Here is an 18,179-nt window from a genome sequence, read left to right as displayed (position 1 = left end):
GAGTGATGTAAGGAGGCTGCTTTCATTGGAGCGCACACGCACTCGCTTTCTCACACACTTTCCATTTTTCACAGAGGTGGGCGTAGAGCTTATATGATATAGAACTACAATTCATATTCTGTATTGCACTTTTTGGAGATGAGGTAGACCGTTTCTCAACCTCTACTATTATTGGTCATATTTAGGGTTACAGGTTTGTTCAAATCCCTAACCCTAAGTATTTTAAGGTTATATATAAACTACTGTTCAATTTTAGGGTCAGAATTTTCTTCTTTTATTATTCAACAAGGATTCATTAAACTGATCAAAAGTGACAGTAAAGACTTTTACTTTAGCAAAAGATTATATTTCAAATAAATTACGTTCTTTTGAACTTTCTATTCATCAGAGAATCCTGAAAACAATGTATCAGTTTTTACAAATATTAAGCAGCACAACTGTTTTCAACATTGATAATAAGAAGAAATGTTTCCTAAGCACCAAATCAGCATATTAAAATGATTTCTGAAGGATCATGTGACACTGAAGAGTAATGGCTTCAGAAAAATCGTACCAACCCCAAAGTTTTAAACCGTGGTATATATAAAATATAGACAAAATAAAAAGCAATACGCACAGCAATATGCTAATAAAAGAAGTGACAACAAAGCATTGTGCTAAAAACACTCAAAGGGCTAGGACCACTGACATTTTCTTCAGAATACATCAAATCTGGCTTAAACTTGAATTAACATTAGCATATAATCAAATGGGCACATTTCTACTCATATAGGCTAACCCACATTAAGCAAATCAGAGAGTTAAGAATTGTAGAAGCTCCAAAAACATTAATAGAATCTGTTCCATTATGTGTCAAATTAGAATCATAATGTGCATGGAGAGTTTGTCTGGTGTGCTTTGAATCTGGTTTTGTGTGCTGTAGATATTGATATAGGTTTCTATTGTGATGCTCAATTTTATTAGTGCCAGTGTGTGTGCGTGTCCCAGCTGCCCTTGCGTCTGGAGTGGCAATGTACGTTATTAGAATGGGGATCTGGAGGGCTCTCTTCAGAGCCCTAACCCCAACACACACACACACACACACACACACATGCCTACAGCTCCTCAAATCCACCTTACCTGCTGCTGATTGGCTGGCTGGTGGAGGGGGTAGTCAGGGGACTGCAGTAGTGTCTCCAGCTAAAGCTATGAGCCCTGTGTTTAGAACAGCTCCCTCTCGAAGACCACGACATTCGCGAGCCTTCTGACATGAAGAGTCCCAGGTCTCGGATCTCTCCGATGGCTTTAGTGCCATTATATGAGAACACGAAATGCAGCCAAGCAAATGTAGCCAAGAGTTAATAATGAACTAATGAAACCACTTGCTAATGCTTTCCGTTATCTAAGTATGTAGGAAGTTAGCATACCAAACAGGAGCATGTAAGAAGTGTGTCATGGTGTTACGAACTTACATTGCCACTCTGTTTTTGATTGAAATTCTCCTGGCGGTGGGTGGCTGGTGGACGTTGGAGTAAACTAGAATCGGAGAGAACATGTTTAAGTTGTTTACCTGTTTGCATTTGTTTTGTTGCTCTGCCCTTGCTGAGACAAAGATTCAAACAAAGCTCCGGCCTGGCGAATTCAAATCAAAAACACTCACCATGGGGCGGCACTAATCTTCAGAGTAAATCAACACATTCGCATTCATTTATTACAACGTGGGACATCGGTTTCGGCTGCGAGCGTGCACGTGCGTGTTTATGTTGAGATAAAAATGAAGTAAATGCCTTTTTGCAAATTTTCCAGTGAACCCACCCACACTCCTGATTCTGTCACGAAATACCCCTGCTTGGAACAATCTATAAAGTGGAGGAAAGAAGGGAGGAGGACGTGGAGGGAGAGAGAACTTCAGCGGGATGGCACATAGGGAGATATGGTGTCTGTGCTAAATTAAATAATTTGGGGACTGGCATGAGAGGGAGATGGAAAGGGAGAGAGGGAGGGGGGTAAGGAAGAGCGAGGGGAAAAAAAGAGAGATGTGTCCGCTGGGATCACTATAAAGCGTTTTCTCATATCCATCTCTCATGATAGCCTGTTCCTTTAACGCACAGACAGAGCGAAGGATATGTTGAGACGCAACATGAGAGAAAGCGAGCTGAAATGAAAATGTGAAGACAACAGAAGAAGGAGGGGGTGTGTACAGCACATGCCCCAGTCAGATATGACAGTTGAGCAGGGTTGTGCTGTGGCGCTACAGCTCTGCACTGCGTGGTGTGTGTTGTTGTCTCGTGTGTGGGTTGCCAGCTCGGGACTGGAACTGTCGTGGCTGTGACAGTGACGTATGAGTCTAAGCGCTGTCGGTGAGATGACTCTCGCTGCTCGACACTCTCAACGCTCGACGCACACGCGTGCGCATGCACACTGAGCGCAGCTGTGATCTGGAGGGTTTGGGAACTGTGGATACTTCACTCTGTTTGCCTCGCTCATTAACATAGCATAACAGATGAGAAGACTTGATCTTAAAGGAATACTTCACCCAGAAAGGAAGATTCTGTCATTATTTACTCCCTCATGCTGCTCCAAAACTGTACGACGACAATATTTTTTTTGTCCGTGCAATGGAGTCAGTAGAGACCAGTGCTATTTTAGACCCCATTCCATTGACTTTCATTTTTGGACAAAATCAGCTAAAACATTCTTCAAAATATCTTATTTTTTGTTCCACAGAATAAAGAAAGTCATTCAGGTTTGGAACAACATTAGGGTGAGCACATAATGACAAAACTTTTCATTCGTGTATTTCAATACATTTATTGCGATTTTTCAAAGTCCTTTAACTTTGTTTATTTCCAGGGTTAAATTAAAATGTAAAAGATTTTTAATTTTAGACATCATTCTTATAAGTTTTAAAGTAATAGTTTATCCAAAAAGGAAAATTCTGACATTTTTTGGAGGAACACAGACGGTATTTTGAAAAATATCTCTGTGTTTTTTTGTCCACGCAATGAAACTGACTGTTTTGGACCCCATAGACTTTCATTGTATGGAGAAAAACATTCTTCAAAATTTTTGATTGTGTTCTGCAGAAGAAAGAAACTTAAACAGGTTTGGAATGACATAATCTTTAGTAAATGATGGCCGAATTTTCATTATTTTGGTGAACTATCCATTTAAGGCAAAACCTAAAAAATATGAATCTTTTATTTATTTAAAATCACTTACTTTTTACTTTCGTTAAATTAAATTTAGATTTAAATTAGGTTTGAATGAGATACATTTAATCCCAGAATTTTTTACTTTATTGTCAAATGGTTTGTTTAATTCTACCATGTTGTGACCAGACATGTTGCGCTAAAATCCCAAGTAATGCTCCTTAATGTATATTAATCATCAAATATAAATGAGGAGAGACTGACTGTGGAAGTTTAGAAGATTATTTATTATATAGTAGTTTATATTATTTATTATAGTTTAGAAAATTATATATTATCAGATGACAAATCCCTTAATTTCCACAAGGAGTAACCAAACAAAGAACTTTTCTGATGGGCTGTGTTTTGTCACATGACACCCTGTTTTTGAGTTCGATATGAACATATAAATTGTTTGTTGTGGCATGGTAAGACAGAACAGGACAGAATTGCAACTTCTTTGGTTTCAAGAAAGCTTCACTAATATTGGACTTCACTGGTGGAAAACATTTGCTACAGAAGTGTAGAATATGGCCTTTAAAAAGTTGTCTCTCTTATTCTCTCCATCTCATTTTTCTCTCTCTCGTAACACACAGAAACTGGTAGGGGTCTCTCTCAACCTGACACTTTGGTTCAGCAGCTGGAGCTGACAGCACACTCTATAAATCACACAGCTCTGACAGCACACCTCACACACTCTCCTATTCTCTTTTCCTCCTCACTCTCACTCGCACTCTGCCTGCTAGGCTCACATATCGTTGTGACAACAAAGTGTTGACATTGACTGGCTGTAGATAACACACACTAGCCTTTTCTCTCTCTCTTTCTCTCTGAACGCCGCATCGTTCACCGCGTAATGCGTTTTCTCTCTCTGTCTTAGTTTAGGGCTGCTTTGGAGTCAAAACCTCCTCCCTTAGGGGAATCAGGGAGGGTTTTAGTGAGGCTATGACATGGAAAGAGAGTGTGTGTACTTTGAGTGCATCTCTGAGTGGCAGAACACAGCTAGCGTAGCGTAGCCTAGTGTTAGCCTAGCGCAGTGCTATCACCCATGACACGGCTCTACTGAGGCCACCGAGCTCATCTAACATTCGAACCTCCACACTCCACAGATCTCACGAAAGCACAACTGTGTGTGGATGTCCGTCTGGGTGTGTGCATGCATGCGTGTGTTGTTTTTTGAACGTAGCCTGTCTTTATGTCTGCACATTGCTGTTTGATGCCTGCAGAATGTGTGAAATTTTATATTAGAGACTACTTACAAAAAAGGACATGTATCATGTTAACCATAGTTTTGTCAAAATACACATATTAATCATAGTTAATCCATATGAACTGTGGTAAATTGAGCTTAGCAACAGTTGTTAACATCAAATGGTATTTTCAACTCAAAAATGTTTTTTGAGTGAAAATGAGAACAGGATCAAATCATCGGACAACAATTTATCCATCAGGAATTGATTGCCTCATGAAAAATGAATGTCACCTAAGCTGCATTTATTTGATCGTAAAAACCGAAACAGTAATATTCTAAAATATTATTACAATTTAAAACTAAAATTATATTCATATAATTAGTATAATTAAATATATAATTAATACTTGGCTGTGACTACAGCACGTAATATCACAAAATATTTCCTCAGTTTTCTCCATCGCTGAGTTTTTCTTGTGCGACGGAGAAGTTCTGCACCACGACTCGACGGTGCTTATTTGGACAGCTCAATTATTCCTGCATCCGTTTTAAAAGCCTCATCACATACGTGGGTACACATACGTCCTTACCAAAGCAACCCATGCAGATAGGTTGGTTGTCTAGACACACAAATCTTATTTGCCTGAAGTCTGAACATAGCCTTTGATTACGAGAATTACCCAGACCTTAGTATGTGGCCTTGTTAGGAGATGATTGACAGTATTCGCTTCACCTGTGACCACAAATTGTTGTTGCGGTGGTACATTTTGATAAGGGTCTGTCTGTATGCCAGTCATGTGCTGCTATTTGATGCCTGGAGAACATGTCAAATGTTATATTAAACATAGCCGACAGCATATGTTGACTTTTAGAACCAGCTCTACTCTGTTGCTGAAGATTACATCATCAGTTGCTTATGTACATCATCACTGTATAATTAATCCCTTGTACATTTAGTATTTATTTGGCAACCTGGCGCTTGACAGAGATGTACCAATGTCAGATATACAGAATGTACAGTATGAGTGTAAACAAAGCATGTGTGATGGTGGTGTGTGTGTGTGAGTGATGAATGTGAAGAAGCTGCTCTGGAGCACGGAGGTCAGATGAGGTCAGTCATAGTGGAATCACTCCCTCCGCTCCTTACAAAGAGAACAAAATGACAAAACTGATTTTGACTGATATCACCTGGATTTCTCTCTCCATGAGGCATTACGCTCAAGGCATAAATTTATGAAACCAAATAGACCGCAAATGAAAGTGTGAACAGGTGTTTATATATTATTATATTATATTATATTAATTATATTATATTATATTATATTATATTATATTATACATGTTGCCTGATTTGAACTTGCATCGTCCACATGAACACCTTGGCTCAATGGGTGCTTATCACTAGATCATCTGTCAAAAGCATATTTGTTAACATTTTTATTCATTGAGATTCACACATAATACGCCTCCAGTCCTGGTCAGGCCATAAAGGGGAAAGCAGTTGGACAGTGATGTGGGTGTAGTGCACTTCAGTACAACAGGACGTGGTTGCAGGGAAGGTGCTAAATTCAGGGACAGGCACTCTCTGCGTGGAGAATGGTGTGAGTAGGTGGGAAGAGGGGAGGGATGAGGGAATCCAGGGGCAGGGCAGGGGGGCATTTATTTGTAGCACACTCCCAAGTGAGTTTCCTGTCTCTGGGAGGTGAGAGCTGGGAGCATATGAAGCTTTAAGACAGCCCATCTGCTAGTCTCCGGCCATTGGAAGACTGTCAAGCAGGTCTAAAAATAAGCTACTCTAAAGTGCACCAAGCGGCAAAGGTGATTTTTCATTTTGTGTTAAAAACAGAGCAGAGAGGGACAGACTTGCGTCCTAAGAGCAAAGCTGCGCTCGCTATATCCACCACCACCACCTCTTTCTCTCTCTCTCTCTCTCTTTCTCTCATACTCATTCACAATCTCTCATCCTCTTTTGAGAACTTTACTCTCTCATTCTCATTCATGCTCCACCTCTCTCTATAAACCCCTTTCTCATCTTTTTCTCTGTCCCATGTCTTTCTATCAGCTTCAATATTTCCTCTCCCTGTCTGCGTTTAGCCATACAGACAGTAGACAGACTAAGAGCACTTTATAAAGCCGATAGCAGAGACACACTGTCAGTTCAGTTGTGTGTGAGCAAGCATCTGGATATAGTAGTACAGTGAGTACCAAGTGGCTCTATTATATTATATGTACTACATTCTAGAAGTGTGTGTGTGTGTGTGTGTGTGTGTGTGTGTGTGTGTGTGTGTGTGTGTGTCTGTGTCTGTGTCTGTGTGTGTGTGTGTGTGTGTGTGTGTGTGTGTGTGTGTGTGTGTGTGTGTGTGTGTGTGTGTGATCACAGGTATATCGACTATTTAGTGTTTTTTGCATTTTAGTGTTCTAATTGCTTCATACAATTAGAGTTTGAGCGATCTTCTCTGTTTTTTTGTACACGATTGCCAGAATAAAAAAATATGAATTTCAATTTCAATTATATTAATTACTATAAAAATGTCTGTATTTCAAATATATAATATATACTAAATTTATGTCATACTATATATATATATATATATATATATATATATTTGTATATGTATATGTATATATTGTATGACATAATTTATTATATATTTATATGATAATGCATTTTTATTATATAAATATATCATGTAATTTCAGTTCTGAATCATGTAGCACAGGACCAGGGCTGGACTGGGACAAAAAATCGGCCCTGGCATTTTGGCCCAGACTGGCCCACTATATGATCATAAACACCACCCATCTTTGCACGCCCTTAAATATGTGCATACCAACTCCTATTCCTTAAAACCACTAATGCCATGTAATGAGTGAGTATAGGAACGAGTGAGAGTTAACAGATGAAATAAGTAAAAATTCGACATTTATTAATACAGTTGAACTATACTCCACAGTGATGAATCCTAAAACAAGCTATAAGCTGCAATGGCATAGCAATGCCAGTGTTTCTCACAGGATTTTTGGTAAAACTGTGGTGGGTGGACCTCGGTTCTTCTAGGGGGGTTTGGGGGCATGCAACACTTTTTTTGACCACTGCATTACACCGGCACAAACCCAGCGCCGCCAATTAAGCAAAACAAAACGAATGGGCTGGCGATGTACACATTTTATGGGCCGTTAAAAAAAATATATATATACGGTAATAATAATAATAAAAATTATGTATGAGTATGAGATGTATCGGCCCAAAAAGCACGTCGAAAGTGCCCGGTATGCCCGATGGCCAGTCCAGCCCTGCACAGGACGCATATGCCTTTTTTGTGTGTTTTAACTGGGTAGCGGCTGCTTTCCACTGTTCTGAGGTCAGCTCATAGACGTCAGTAATTCCAAAGAATCCTGTTACGAAAAACAGTTTACTGACAGAACGGCCACCCTCTCCAACAACACTTTCTCTCTCTCGCTCTGTTCGCTCTTGCAGAACGAGCCAACACATTAGAGTTTCACTGACACTGCACCGTCCCCAGGGGGCACCACAGAGCCGGGAGCCAGGGGCCCTGCGGCACACACAAGCTCGCGCACACGAACAGTCCTGATTGAAAGTGACATGACAGCCGCTCGGTCCGGCTGTATGTGCATGCTCTGTGTGTGAAAAGAGGCTGTGTAGGGAAACGTAGATTTGATTTTCCTTTATCTTTATCTCCCCACCGCCTCCCCCTTCTCTCTCTCCCCCTCCTCACCCCCCCCTCGGTGAGTGCAGCAGTCTCGCAGTCACTGCATCAGTAATGTGACTGGGCCATATTTCCCAGGAGTGCACAGCTCCGCAGGATTTAGCCTCTCTTTTATAACCAGTTTAGGAAAACAATGACAGCGTAGATATTGACTGAGCTCGCAGGGGCTGTTCTGCCCACCGAACAGCCTCCCCCCGCTCCGTCGCCAAGCCAAGGGGGGAAAGGGATAGGACGCTGTTCCGTGCATTACGCCATGCCCTCTTCGCGTCGCTGCGATTGAAGGTCCGCTCGGTGGAGGTGCGTCACGAATAAACCTACAACGAGCTCCTAAAACTGTGCTTGAAATCCAGAGGAAGTCGTTCAGTTTCCGTCACAACAAAGGTGCATGACCCGTGAGCGAACCTTTAGCATGTTTGCAGGCTCTTCAAGTTCTCGTACAAAAGTATAGCGGTATGCAACTGATTCGACACTTCGTGTTGCAGGTTTTGGCGCATTCAGTCGCTGCTCTTCCATGACTGTTTAAACAGCCTCCATCTGTGTTGCCCACCTCTCTCGCTCTAACTTCCACCCCTTCAAGAATATATCAATTACAGCTGCATTGCACTGATGTCATATTGCGAGTCATTATCAGATTCAGAGACACACACCATTCTGGCGATCGATCGCCTGTGGCTTAATCAATAGCGCTGCCCCCGACAACGCGCTCGGATGAAGAGAACAAACTGCGACCGGCCTGAAAATGTGTTTGTTCCAACACACTGATTAACTAATTTAAACAAGTGTTGCTGGTTTGATCGCCCACACATCAGCTGCCATCTTTCAAGAGAGATATCGGAGCGATGGAAATAGATGCGCGCGAGCTGGGCAGCTGAAACCCAACAGTGTGTAGCATTTATAAGGGTGTGTGTGATTAGACGGAGCAGATGTATGATACCACAGTGGCTCTTATATGCCAGAGATAATGAAATAAGCTGAGCGATGGATGTTGATTGTGGCTAGTGGCCGCGCGTGTGTGTGTTACCTACAAGGGCATGTGTGCGCTGGGAAGTCTGAGCACATGTCTTTTGTTTTAGTGAAGTGAGGGATCTATGTGTGTGTATGAAGGAGGTTGTGTACTGTATGTAAGGTCGGGCTCCCCGCACCCTTCCAGTCCTACTGTGCCGTTTCCATCAGGCCACTGCAGTGCTGGTGTAACCCTAGACCCCAGGGAACAACACTGCCTCTCTGTCCCTCCACCTCCAAATCAATACAGCTCCACACAGTCCTGACAACCTGGGGGAGACCATACACACACACACACACACACACACACACACACACTCCCTTTCTCTGTCACAGATGCATACAATCCAGTCCAAACTTGGTCTTTTTATTTTATATATATATATAGACTAGCAGTCAAAAGTTTTGGATCGGTAAGATTTTTTTTTAGGTTTTTAAAAGAAGTCTCTTCTATATATATATATATATATATATATATATATATATATATATATATGTATATGTATGTATGTATGTATGTATGTATATATATATATATATATATATATATGTATGTATGTATGTGTATGTGTATATATATATATATATATATATATATATATATACATACATACATACACACATAATACATTTGATTTTATATATATATATATATATATATATATTATATATTTATATAAATTAAATAATATTTTTGGGGGGTGTAGGGTGTTAGGAAATTAGGGTTGAGAGAGTGAGAACGGTATCGGGACATGACTGAGGTTAGACTTTAGCATAGCTGGATCACACTGTATCGACCAATCAGAATGTAGGACCGAAATGATCGGTTTTACAGCGTGAAATACTTTATTCTTAATTTAAGACACCTAAAACAAATCACGAAGGCTTGAACAGTGACAGTATGGAATGAATTGAGATTAAATGACATTATTATCATTACTATTATTAGTGTTATTCTTTTTGTTGTTAAGATCATCAGCGTAAATGAAAAGATAGGCGACCCAGATGTTAATTTGGTCTCATGTTGAGCCGTGGTATGAGGTATATTCGTTTGGCTCTGCAGCAGGTGAAGATTGCGTTTGGAGAGGGATTGGCTTTGTGGGGACTAACTGATAATTGATTGAGCAGCAGCATATTCTTGGGGACTCGGCTAAGGCAGGTTTGGGTAAATTGGGTCGTTAGTTGCTCTTGACATGTGCACATGTGACAATGTGGGCAGGTACGCTGTATTGACTCATTGCTCATTGTCATGCGAGTCCCAGGATTATTTTCAGTCGTGTTTCACCGCGCTGCCGCTTTCTCCCGTTACGTTTTGTTGTAATTCCAATATGCGAAACAGGTGCTTGGTGATGAGGACAAATGATTTACAATATGTTTGGGTTTTGTCTGATATGCACCTCCATCTCGTTCTCCTCTCCGCCAGATCTCAGAGCGAGACATAGACAAGGCTGGCCTCTGCTGGAAGGGGGAAGGCAGCGCAGGCAGCGTAATGCAAAAGGAGAAGTGCTTTGCTCTCATAATGGGGTCAGTGGCTCCCAGAGAGATGCGTCTCCTCGCTCAAGAGCCCTCCTCGTGCGCGTCTCCTCTCTGTTCCATGCAGGAGGGGCGGGAAAAGAGAGAGAGAGGCCGGGATGGAAAGAGAAGGAGGACGTAAGACTCGCATCCCCTGACAGACTGCCATTGATTCGGTCTGGGGTTTTAAGACCCAGTGGTTTGGCCTTCCTCGGATGGAACTGCCCATCCCCTTTCGCCAGCAATCATTTGCAAAATATGTGCACTAAGATAAGAGGCCGAAGAATAAGAATAAGTATTTATCAACGAAAAACCATGTTTAATCCTTCAGATTTGTCTCCCCCTTTCCGTTTTTTTTTTATATCGGGGCATAAAAACAGCCTATCTCTCTTGGAGAGATTAATCTTGGAAAGGAGCTTTGAGAGGGAAAGTGGGATGATTGCCGGCTCTTCTCTGGGAATTGGGTTTATGGTCCAGGGAAAAGCATGCGGAAAAGCAGAGCTGCCGAGAGACCGCGGCAACACAATAACCCTTTAGCCTGTGCATATCTGCTTGTGTTTAACCCTCACGCAACGGCTGATTGATCTGTTTACGTGATCACGGTTTTAGGTCATTCTTCTGTCCCCTTTCCACTATTATGGCGTCCTTGTGATGCGTACGCCATACACTCTTCAAAATAAAGGGGTTTTTAATGGCGTTTATGGTTATATGGAGACTTCTTTATAGTGGAAAAAGGATGCATTTATAACACTATGCTTTGTAATAATGTATATACACTGTTACTGTATATTACCGGAACTATATAACTAGCTAACACTGCTGATAGGGTGTTTCTACTACAATGGCTGACGGAGTGATGGCAAATTTTACATCTCTTCTGACCAACGTAATCAATCTCTATTTTTACTTTTGCTGTTTGAGTCAATGGGAACACAAAAGTAAAATTTCTGCTTCTGAGAACCCCAGAAATGTCAAACGTGTCCATTGAAATGACCTTCACACCAAGAATTTTAAGAACAGTTCACTAAAAGGTTCTTTGGGGAACCCAAAATGGTCGTTCTATGGCATCTCTGTGAAAAAGCTTTATTTTTAAGAGTTTAATGTATTGCTGGAATTTGACACACGATTGTTTTCGGCTCCTACTTCTTCACTTCAATACGGATGGTGATTATAAATGTACGCTCCGTTCTCAGGAGTCCATAGAACGAAGGCATCACAAGGCATTGGATAAACATGGATCGAAGACTCCACAATAAACAAATGAGGGTTTTTGCATTAGAAACGGAGAACTCTTAATCAAACGGAGGATGAATGTTGTGTTTTTCTGCCGGTACGGAAACGCGTGGGCGGATGAATGGGATCGCAAGTGCACATGTGCCCAATATTTAATGGGAGGGTGTGGAGAAGAAAGAAAACGGGAAGAAAGGAAGGTGTTCGCTCATGGCTCTGTCAAAGTGGGGCTGCTAGCCTTGAGATGGACGGACAGGCCTGGTGGGTAAATGGAACGAGAGATGGATAGAGGGAGAGAGCGAAGGAGACGGGTGGAGGTGTGGGCACGTAGCTTATTATTTCTCTCCTCATGTGTTCTCTTCTGTTCCCCTGCAGAACCACACACTGAGCCAGCACGCACAGTGAGACCGGGCCCCGCAGGACTCCCGGTTCAGCCTAGAACCCCGACCCAGGCCCGGTGGGGGAGGAACATTTCAACATCACAGCCAATCAAAGTGTCATTTGCTACTCACATGTAAAACTCTAACGATTCCGCCACCAGGCGCAGCTATTACGAACGGTGGGGAATGAATATTAATGGGATATGCTATTAAAAAAGAAAAGGAGAGGAAAAAAAAGGAGATGGAGAGAAAAAGGTATTCTACGTGCAGTATTTTTTATTGTCCCTTCTTCCTGGTTGTGTGTTCTTTATTTTCTCCCCGTTTTCTTTTTGGTTTTTCTTGATTTTTGGGGACAAAAGATGAAAAAAATGGAAGGGAAAGACCCCCTCTGCCTGATTTTAATCTCTAGAAATACATATCTTGTCCTCTGTTGCTTCATGTATCAAACTTCATACGTGCCAATTTTGTTCTTTTCAAGGCATATATTCTCAGCCCTCTTTATTTGTCGATTTATTTGTACCATTTATTTCTTGCAGTAAATAGGTACTTGTGCTGTGCTGTGATTGCTTGCCAGTCGTAATATTTTTCCTTTCTATTATTATTGTTATATATTTTCTTTTTTCTAATTACAGTAAAAAGACAAAAAACATATAAAGAAAAAAAGAAAAAACATAATGGTTTTGATTGGATTTTCCAGTACATGGGCCTTATGGATGTTGTAAAAATGAATATCTTTGATTTCAGTGCAACTGGATGATGTCTGCTTTTTAAATGTGAATTAACCAGATTGCAATAAACTAGTACAGTTGAAAATAAACAAATAAATAAATCATGAATAAAGGGAATCTGTGCATCTGAAGTGAGTGTTCTTTCGAAGTGCAGATAAAGCGTTTGGAAGCAGCTTGAACTCCTTAGAGTGGCTCTGTTCCCCTGACTCTGTGTGAGCTCTATTCTTCTTGTCATGCTTTCTATTTAACAATAAATATCAGCGAGCTACAGTAATGCTGCTCATAAAACATACAGATAATGTGAATGACAATGATGAAAACTCGTGGACAGGTGCGGACGGCTGAACGCAGTTTGTGCTTACATTAATCATGCTGTTCAATATCAATATTTCTAGATGTTAATGTGGTTACAGTTCATATAATAAATATCATACAAATCTACTATGATTCACCTGCAGAAGAGAAGATCATTGAGTTCACATTGTATCACTAATCACCGTTTTACTCACTGCTTTCAGTGTTCAGTTCAATGATAAGCAGTAGCAGCCACACTGTTATCCAGAGCAGACAGAATATTGTGGGATTATTATTGCTGATAACAATACTGCCCTCAGTCACATACTGTATATGAGTTCAGTTGTAAAATATGATGATCTGAAAGTCTGTCATGTCTACACTGCATCTGATTTATTAATCCAATTTTAAAGGAAAAGATTTATCATCTTGTATAATAAAAATAAAAAAAGAAGGAAAATCAGTATCACAATGCAGAACTATATGATGTTTTCGGTTAATAAGGAAAAACCCAGCAGTGATCAGCAGATGACTTGTGACTCGCCGAATAAGGACAGAAACATCTATTTAAAGTAGTGTTTCTTCTTTTACCAGAGCAGTTTCTGCTTTAATTGCATCCATGTGTTTAAGCAGCTGGTTCGGCCGCTGAGTCTCATAACTTGAGCCGGACAGAAGGTCGGTACTGTTCCCAGAAATCAGCCATCGGAACGCATTGATACACTACAGGCCTCTGGGGGTCTCTGAAACGGTCCGCTTGGGAAACCGGGTTCAGCACACCATCTGAGTAACTCCTAAATACTTGGAAACTAGCATCTGATTTCACCCACAAATATCCAAGAGTATTGAAAGATGCCCTTAACTGGGCTTGTGTTTGACTTAAGTATTTCAATGTAATGCAGTGGAAAGTTTATTAAATCTGTGCTGTATTAAGAGTGTGTGGATTTTAAATGTCCAAAATGGGGCAAAAAGAAACTGTACCTTTGTATTTTGTGGTAGAATTATTTCAAATATTTGAGATGATTTAGCCAATCTTGTTAGTCTTTACAGACCCGCACACAGTCTCTCAGCATCCCAAAGACTTCTCTAAAACACTTTATTATTACTTTCATTAGGAAAATTCACCAACATTACCACATTATATGATGCTTAACAGATCATTAGCTAGCAAGTATTCTCAATAACATGTAAGCAATGTATGTGCTATGTATTTTTGTGACATACTGTTATACATTATATATTAAAATGTTTTTGTTTTGTTTTGTTGCTATGTACAGTAATATTATCAGTTGTATTATTACTTTACGAGTGTTTCACTACAACATAATCAAACACATTAACATAAACATGAGATAACATGATTACCTTATCTGTTTCTTATCAACTAGAACAGTAGTCGTGTGTACTTAAACAATTTAGCTTCAAGAGTCGCGTGTTTCCTTTATCAGCGTCCCGGAGTCTTGTGATAGACTCGCTTGAGCTGTTAGGGACCATCAATAAAATACCAAACGTTGTTGTATTTTCATAACATCTAAGGGACAATGTCTGTATAAGCATACAACTATTTTAACAAACATCTGAGACGTTATGTCGTTTTGTTAATCAAACCAATCCTCCGACATTAGCAGACAGTGATTGTAACTTTTCTTCTTCTTTTTGTTTGCGTCACACCATAAACACACATTTTACCACTGTCCCTAAGAACACCACACCAGTGAGTGAGCACAAGAAAAGTTTTCCAAATATCCACTTTATTCGGGCTATCGGACAGTTTAAAGACCTGGCTCAGATGCCCTGTGGGGAGCAATATTTATCAGTCATTTAGCTCATGAGATGAAACAAGGTAAATCATACTTATTATAATATGTCTGTTTATTATAGCGAAGTATCAGACAGGCAGTTCGTGCTTATTTTAGTTCCGGGTGTGTTTCGCTAAAATAGGAACCTCGGCTTACCAGGGAAGGCGTGTCACTGTCATTCACTGCTAAACCCAAACTCATGTGTATTAGTTATTAAATGCCCGATACAACGTCATTATTAATGCAAGTTTTGTGAAAACTGGCCACCAGAAGAGAGCATGGCTGCGGCGCTGCTGTCGGAGACGGAGATCAGCCAGCGGTCTATGGCAGAGGAGGATCCGAACGGGAATGAACATGGGGCGGCTGCGCATAGCACCTTGCCTCGCTGGGGACCGCAGCATGCCGGGGCCCGACAGCTCGCAGAGCTTTACTCTCCGGGTAAGACAAGCACGTTGGGTGTCATTAAACAGATATGTTTCTATATGAATTATCCTCCTACTGTTTCACTCTGCAGCATCATCGGGCCAAACTTAGGCCAGGAAAGCGCGCGCACGCACACAAAAGTTGCGTTACCGAGGTCAGCTTTAGATCAATAACATGTGACTGCATTGGCACCAACATAATAAAATGAATATTGGTGGTTGTATAACACCACCTGCATAAGTGTAAGACTTATTAGGTAGTCCAAGTATAAGACTTTAGGTGTTGGTTGCATGTGTCATGTAAGTGCTACTTTGTAAAACTTGTAACACCGTGCATTTAAATCTAGAGAAGTAAATGAGTCGGTCATCTTTTTTCATAAAATAAAAGTGAATGCTGATGGAGGTGTCGTTCTGCCTTGAGTAAATTATGACATTCGTTTTGGGTGAACTGTTTCTTTTATGTTTCACTGTACAAAAGTTACACACTTATATAGACATGGAGACCTTTGTTACATATTTTGAGCATATGAATCATAGCCTTTTGAGTTGCTTTTTTGATAAATGTGCATGCATATGCCCATGTTATAGGGTTTTCATGGTAATGGATAACCTGGAAATATTATTTTTATTATTATTTTAATATTATATTTTATGTATTTTAAGATCAGGGAAGTAGTTATTGTCTAGTATGGAAAAGCCATGGTCATGTATAGACACTCAATTATAATATGTATTATTTTTGACGACTTTTAACACAAATGTAAAAAAAAAAAAAGTGCATTTATTTATATATTTAAGGATCAGTACTTGATATACGGATAGAAATGTTCTCCAGAAATTCTTTAAAATGATTTTGGTAAAACTTTGCAATGAGGCCCCATTGGTTAACATTAGTTAATGCATTAATGAGCAAAAAGCTATGCAGTATTTATTCATCTTTGTTAACATTAATAAAATAACTATTCATTATTAGTTCATGTTAGCTCAGATCCATTAAACAATATTTACAGATACAACTTTTGATTTTAATAATGTATTAGTAAATGTTGAAATTAACAGTAGTTGAGATTAATAAATACTGTAGTATTTAAAAATTTTAGTAGAATGTTAAATAGTTTAGTTATGTTGACAAATGGAAGCTTACTGTAAAGTGTTACAGTGATTTAAAAAAAATAAAGCTTGCATTAATCTGGAATTACTGGAAAAGTTATGGATATCCATTGTGATAGAGCTGCACAATTCTGGATAAATAAAGAATAAGGATTTTTTTGTTTGTTTCAAACAGAGATCACGATTCTAACTAGACAACTAAACAAAATAACGTAATTTACTAGAGGTTCTGACTTCTGACAAAATGTACATTGCCGCAGTCTATTTAAAATGTTTATTAAATCAGAATGTAGCCTATTATTTAAAAAATGCTTCATTACTGGATGAATCAGCCTTTTTGGACGAATCACTTGAATGAATGATTCAATGACACGCATTTTTAACTCACTTGTCGCCACCTACTGGCGTTACGATGTAATAGATACAATCGTTATTTGAAGCGCCATGTTGCTTTCAAAAGGGGATTTGCTCTATTTTGTTCGCTTCCGTAGACATATCCGAACTATAAACTTTTATCCCAGCACTTCTGTGATAATATAAATAGTTGTAACACAGAACAATAACAATGCTGTGTGTTTCGTACATGACAACTGCTCTCTCTGGGTCAGCAGCGGCGCCGACGCAGATCTGAATGTTTGCTGTGATCGTACTCGTCAAACGTTTGAATAGACGCAGGCGAATCGTTGTCATTTAAGAGCGAGGTCGCGTGGGTGTTTGAATCGAGATCGCAACCTTTTAAGGATTAATAGTGCAGCTCTACGTTGGGATGTTCCTTGATGTTCCCAGTTACTCGATATCTTCGACAAGCTGTGCTTTCCCTGATATTTTTTTAGTCTGCTGCGGGTAGTCCGACACGGAACACCAAATAAACAAATTAATGCACGTTTCGGATTTGACTTCATTCCACTTTTGGCTTAATGGAAAACGGCTCCATCTCTGCACATCATGAGCCGGAGATCAGCAGTGTTAGGAAAAAGCCTTTAACCCCCAACCCCACCACCCCACTCACCCACCCATCAACCTAAACAAGATTTAGCAAGGAACGTCCCCCTCCACTGTCCTCTAGCTCATTGTGTCATAGAATGCTTGTAGTTTGCAGCTGCAATTAAAACTACATCGATTTAACTCAAAATGCTATTAAGAATGATAATGACCACTTCATTTTCTTTGGCAATGCACCCAGCGCGCGCTAAGCATATGCTACCACCGTCCAGCATGTAAATTACTTGGCCATGTTGAGAATGTTTGAGAGAAGTTTTGCGAGGTTAATAAGATGTTATGATGCATCTCTCTGTGAATGGGGGGTTGGGTGGGATTGCGGATGGGATTTTTGGATGAGCTCAGTCGAGTTTAGTATCCACCAGCTGTGAGGTGCATGTCGGAGAGGCTTAACTGTGGGATTCTCAAGGAAAGTATGCTGGGATTGTTGTTTTGCTTGTGCTGAGGTTTGCATGCTGTTTGCAGTTGTAATTACCACACTTTCAAAGTTTATTGTCCATGACATACAATATTTCATAGTATTGCAATATTCCGTACTGGGTTGTTTTAAAATGTTTTTAAAAGAAGTCTCTTATGTTCATCAAGACTGCATTTATTTGATTAAAAATACAGTAAA

The 18,179-nt window shown here is 40.0% G+C and overlaps 2 protein-coding genes across 8 annotated transcripts in view; both read left to right on the top strand.

The window, feature by feature from the left end:
- Positions 1-13,059, top strand: part of znf423 (zinc finger protein 423) — a 156,348-nt gene extending 143,289 nt beyond the window's left edge. For all 7 annotated transcript variants that reach the window (XM_084409330.1, XM_084409327.1, XM_084409325.1 and 4 more), the window contains one exon: positions 12,210-13,059. In XM_084409330.1, coding sequence (XP_084265456.1) covers positions 12,210-12,239 — 30 coding nt within the window. In that variant the 3' untranslated portion in view covers positions 12,240-13,059. The remainder of the gene's footprint in view (positions 1-12,209) is intronic.
- Positions 13,060-14,911: 1,852 nt separating this feature from the next.
- Positions 14,912-18,179, top strand: part of LOC311290597 (plasmanylethanolamine desaturase 1) — a 29,168-nt gene continuing 25,900 nt past the window's right edge. Inside the window, exons 1-2 of the mRNA XM_084409180.1 lie at positions 14,912-15,076; positions 15,303-15,470. Of these exons, the coding sequence (XP_084265306.1) occupies positions 15,067-15,076; positions 15,303-15,470 (178 nt within the window). The 5' untranslated portion in view covers positions 14,912-15,066. The remainder of the gene's footprint in view (positions 15,077-15,302; positions 15,471-18,179) is intronic.

This window comes from Rutilus rutilus (genome assembly GCF_951802725.1).
Source record: "Rutilus rutilus genome assembly, chromosome: 5".
Classification (NCBI taxonomy): domain Eukaryota; kingdom Metazoa; phylum Chordata; class Actinopteri; order Cypriniformes; family Leuciscidae; genus Rutilus; species Rutilus rutilus.
This window is presented reverse-complemented; position numbering and strand designations above follow the sequence as displayed.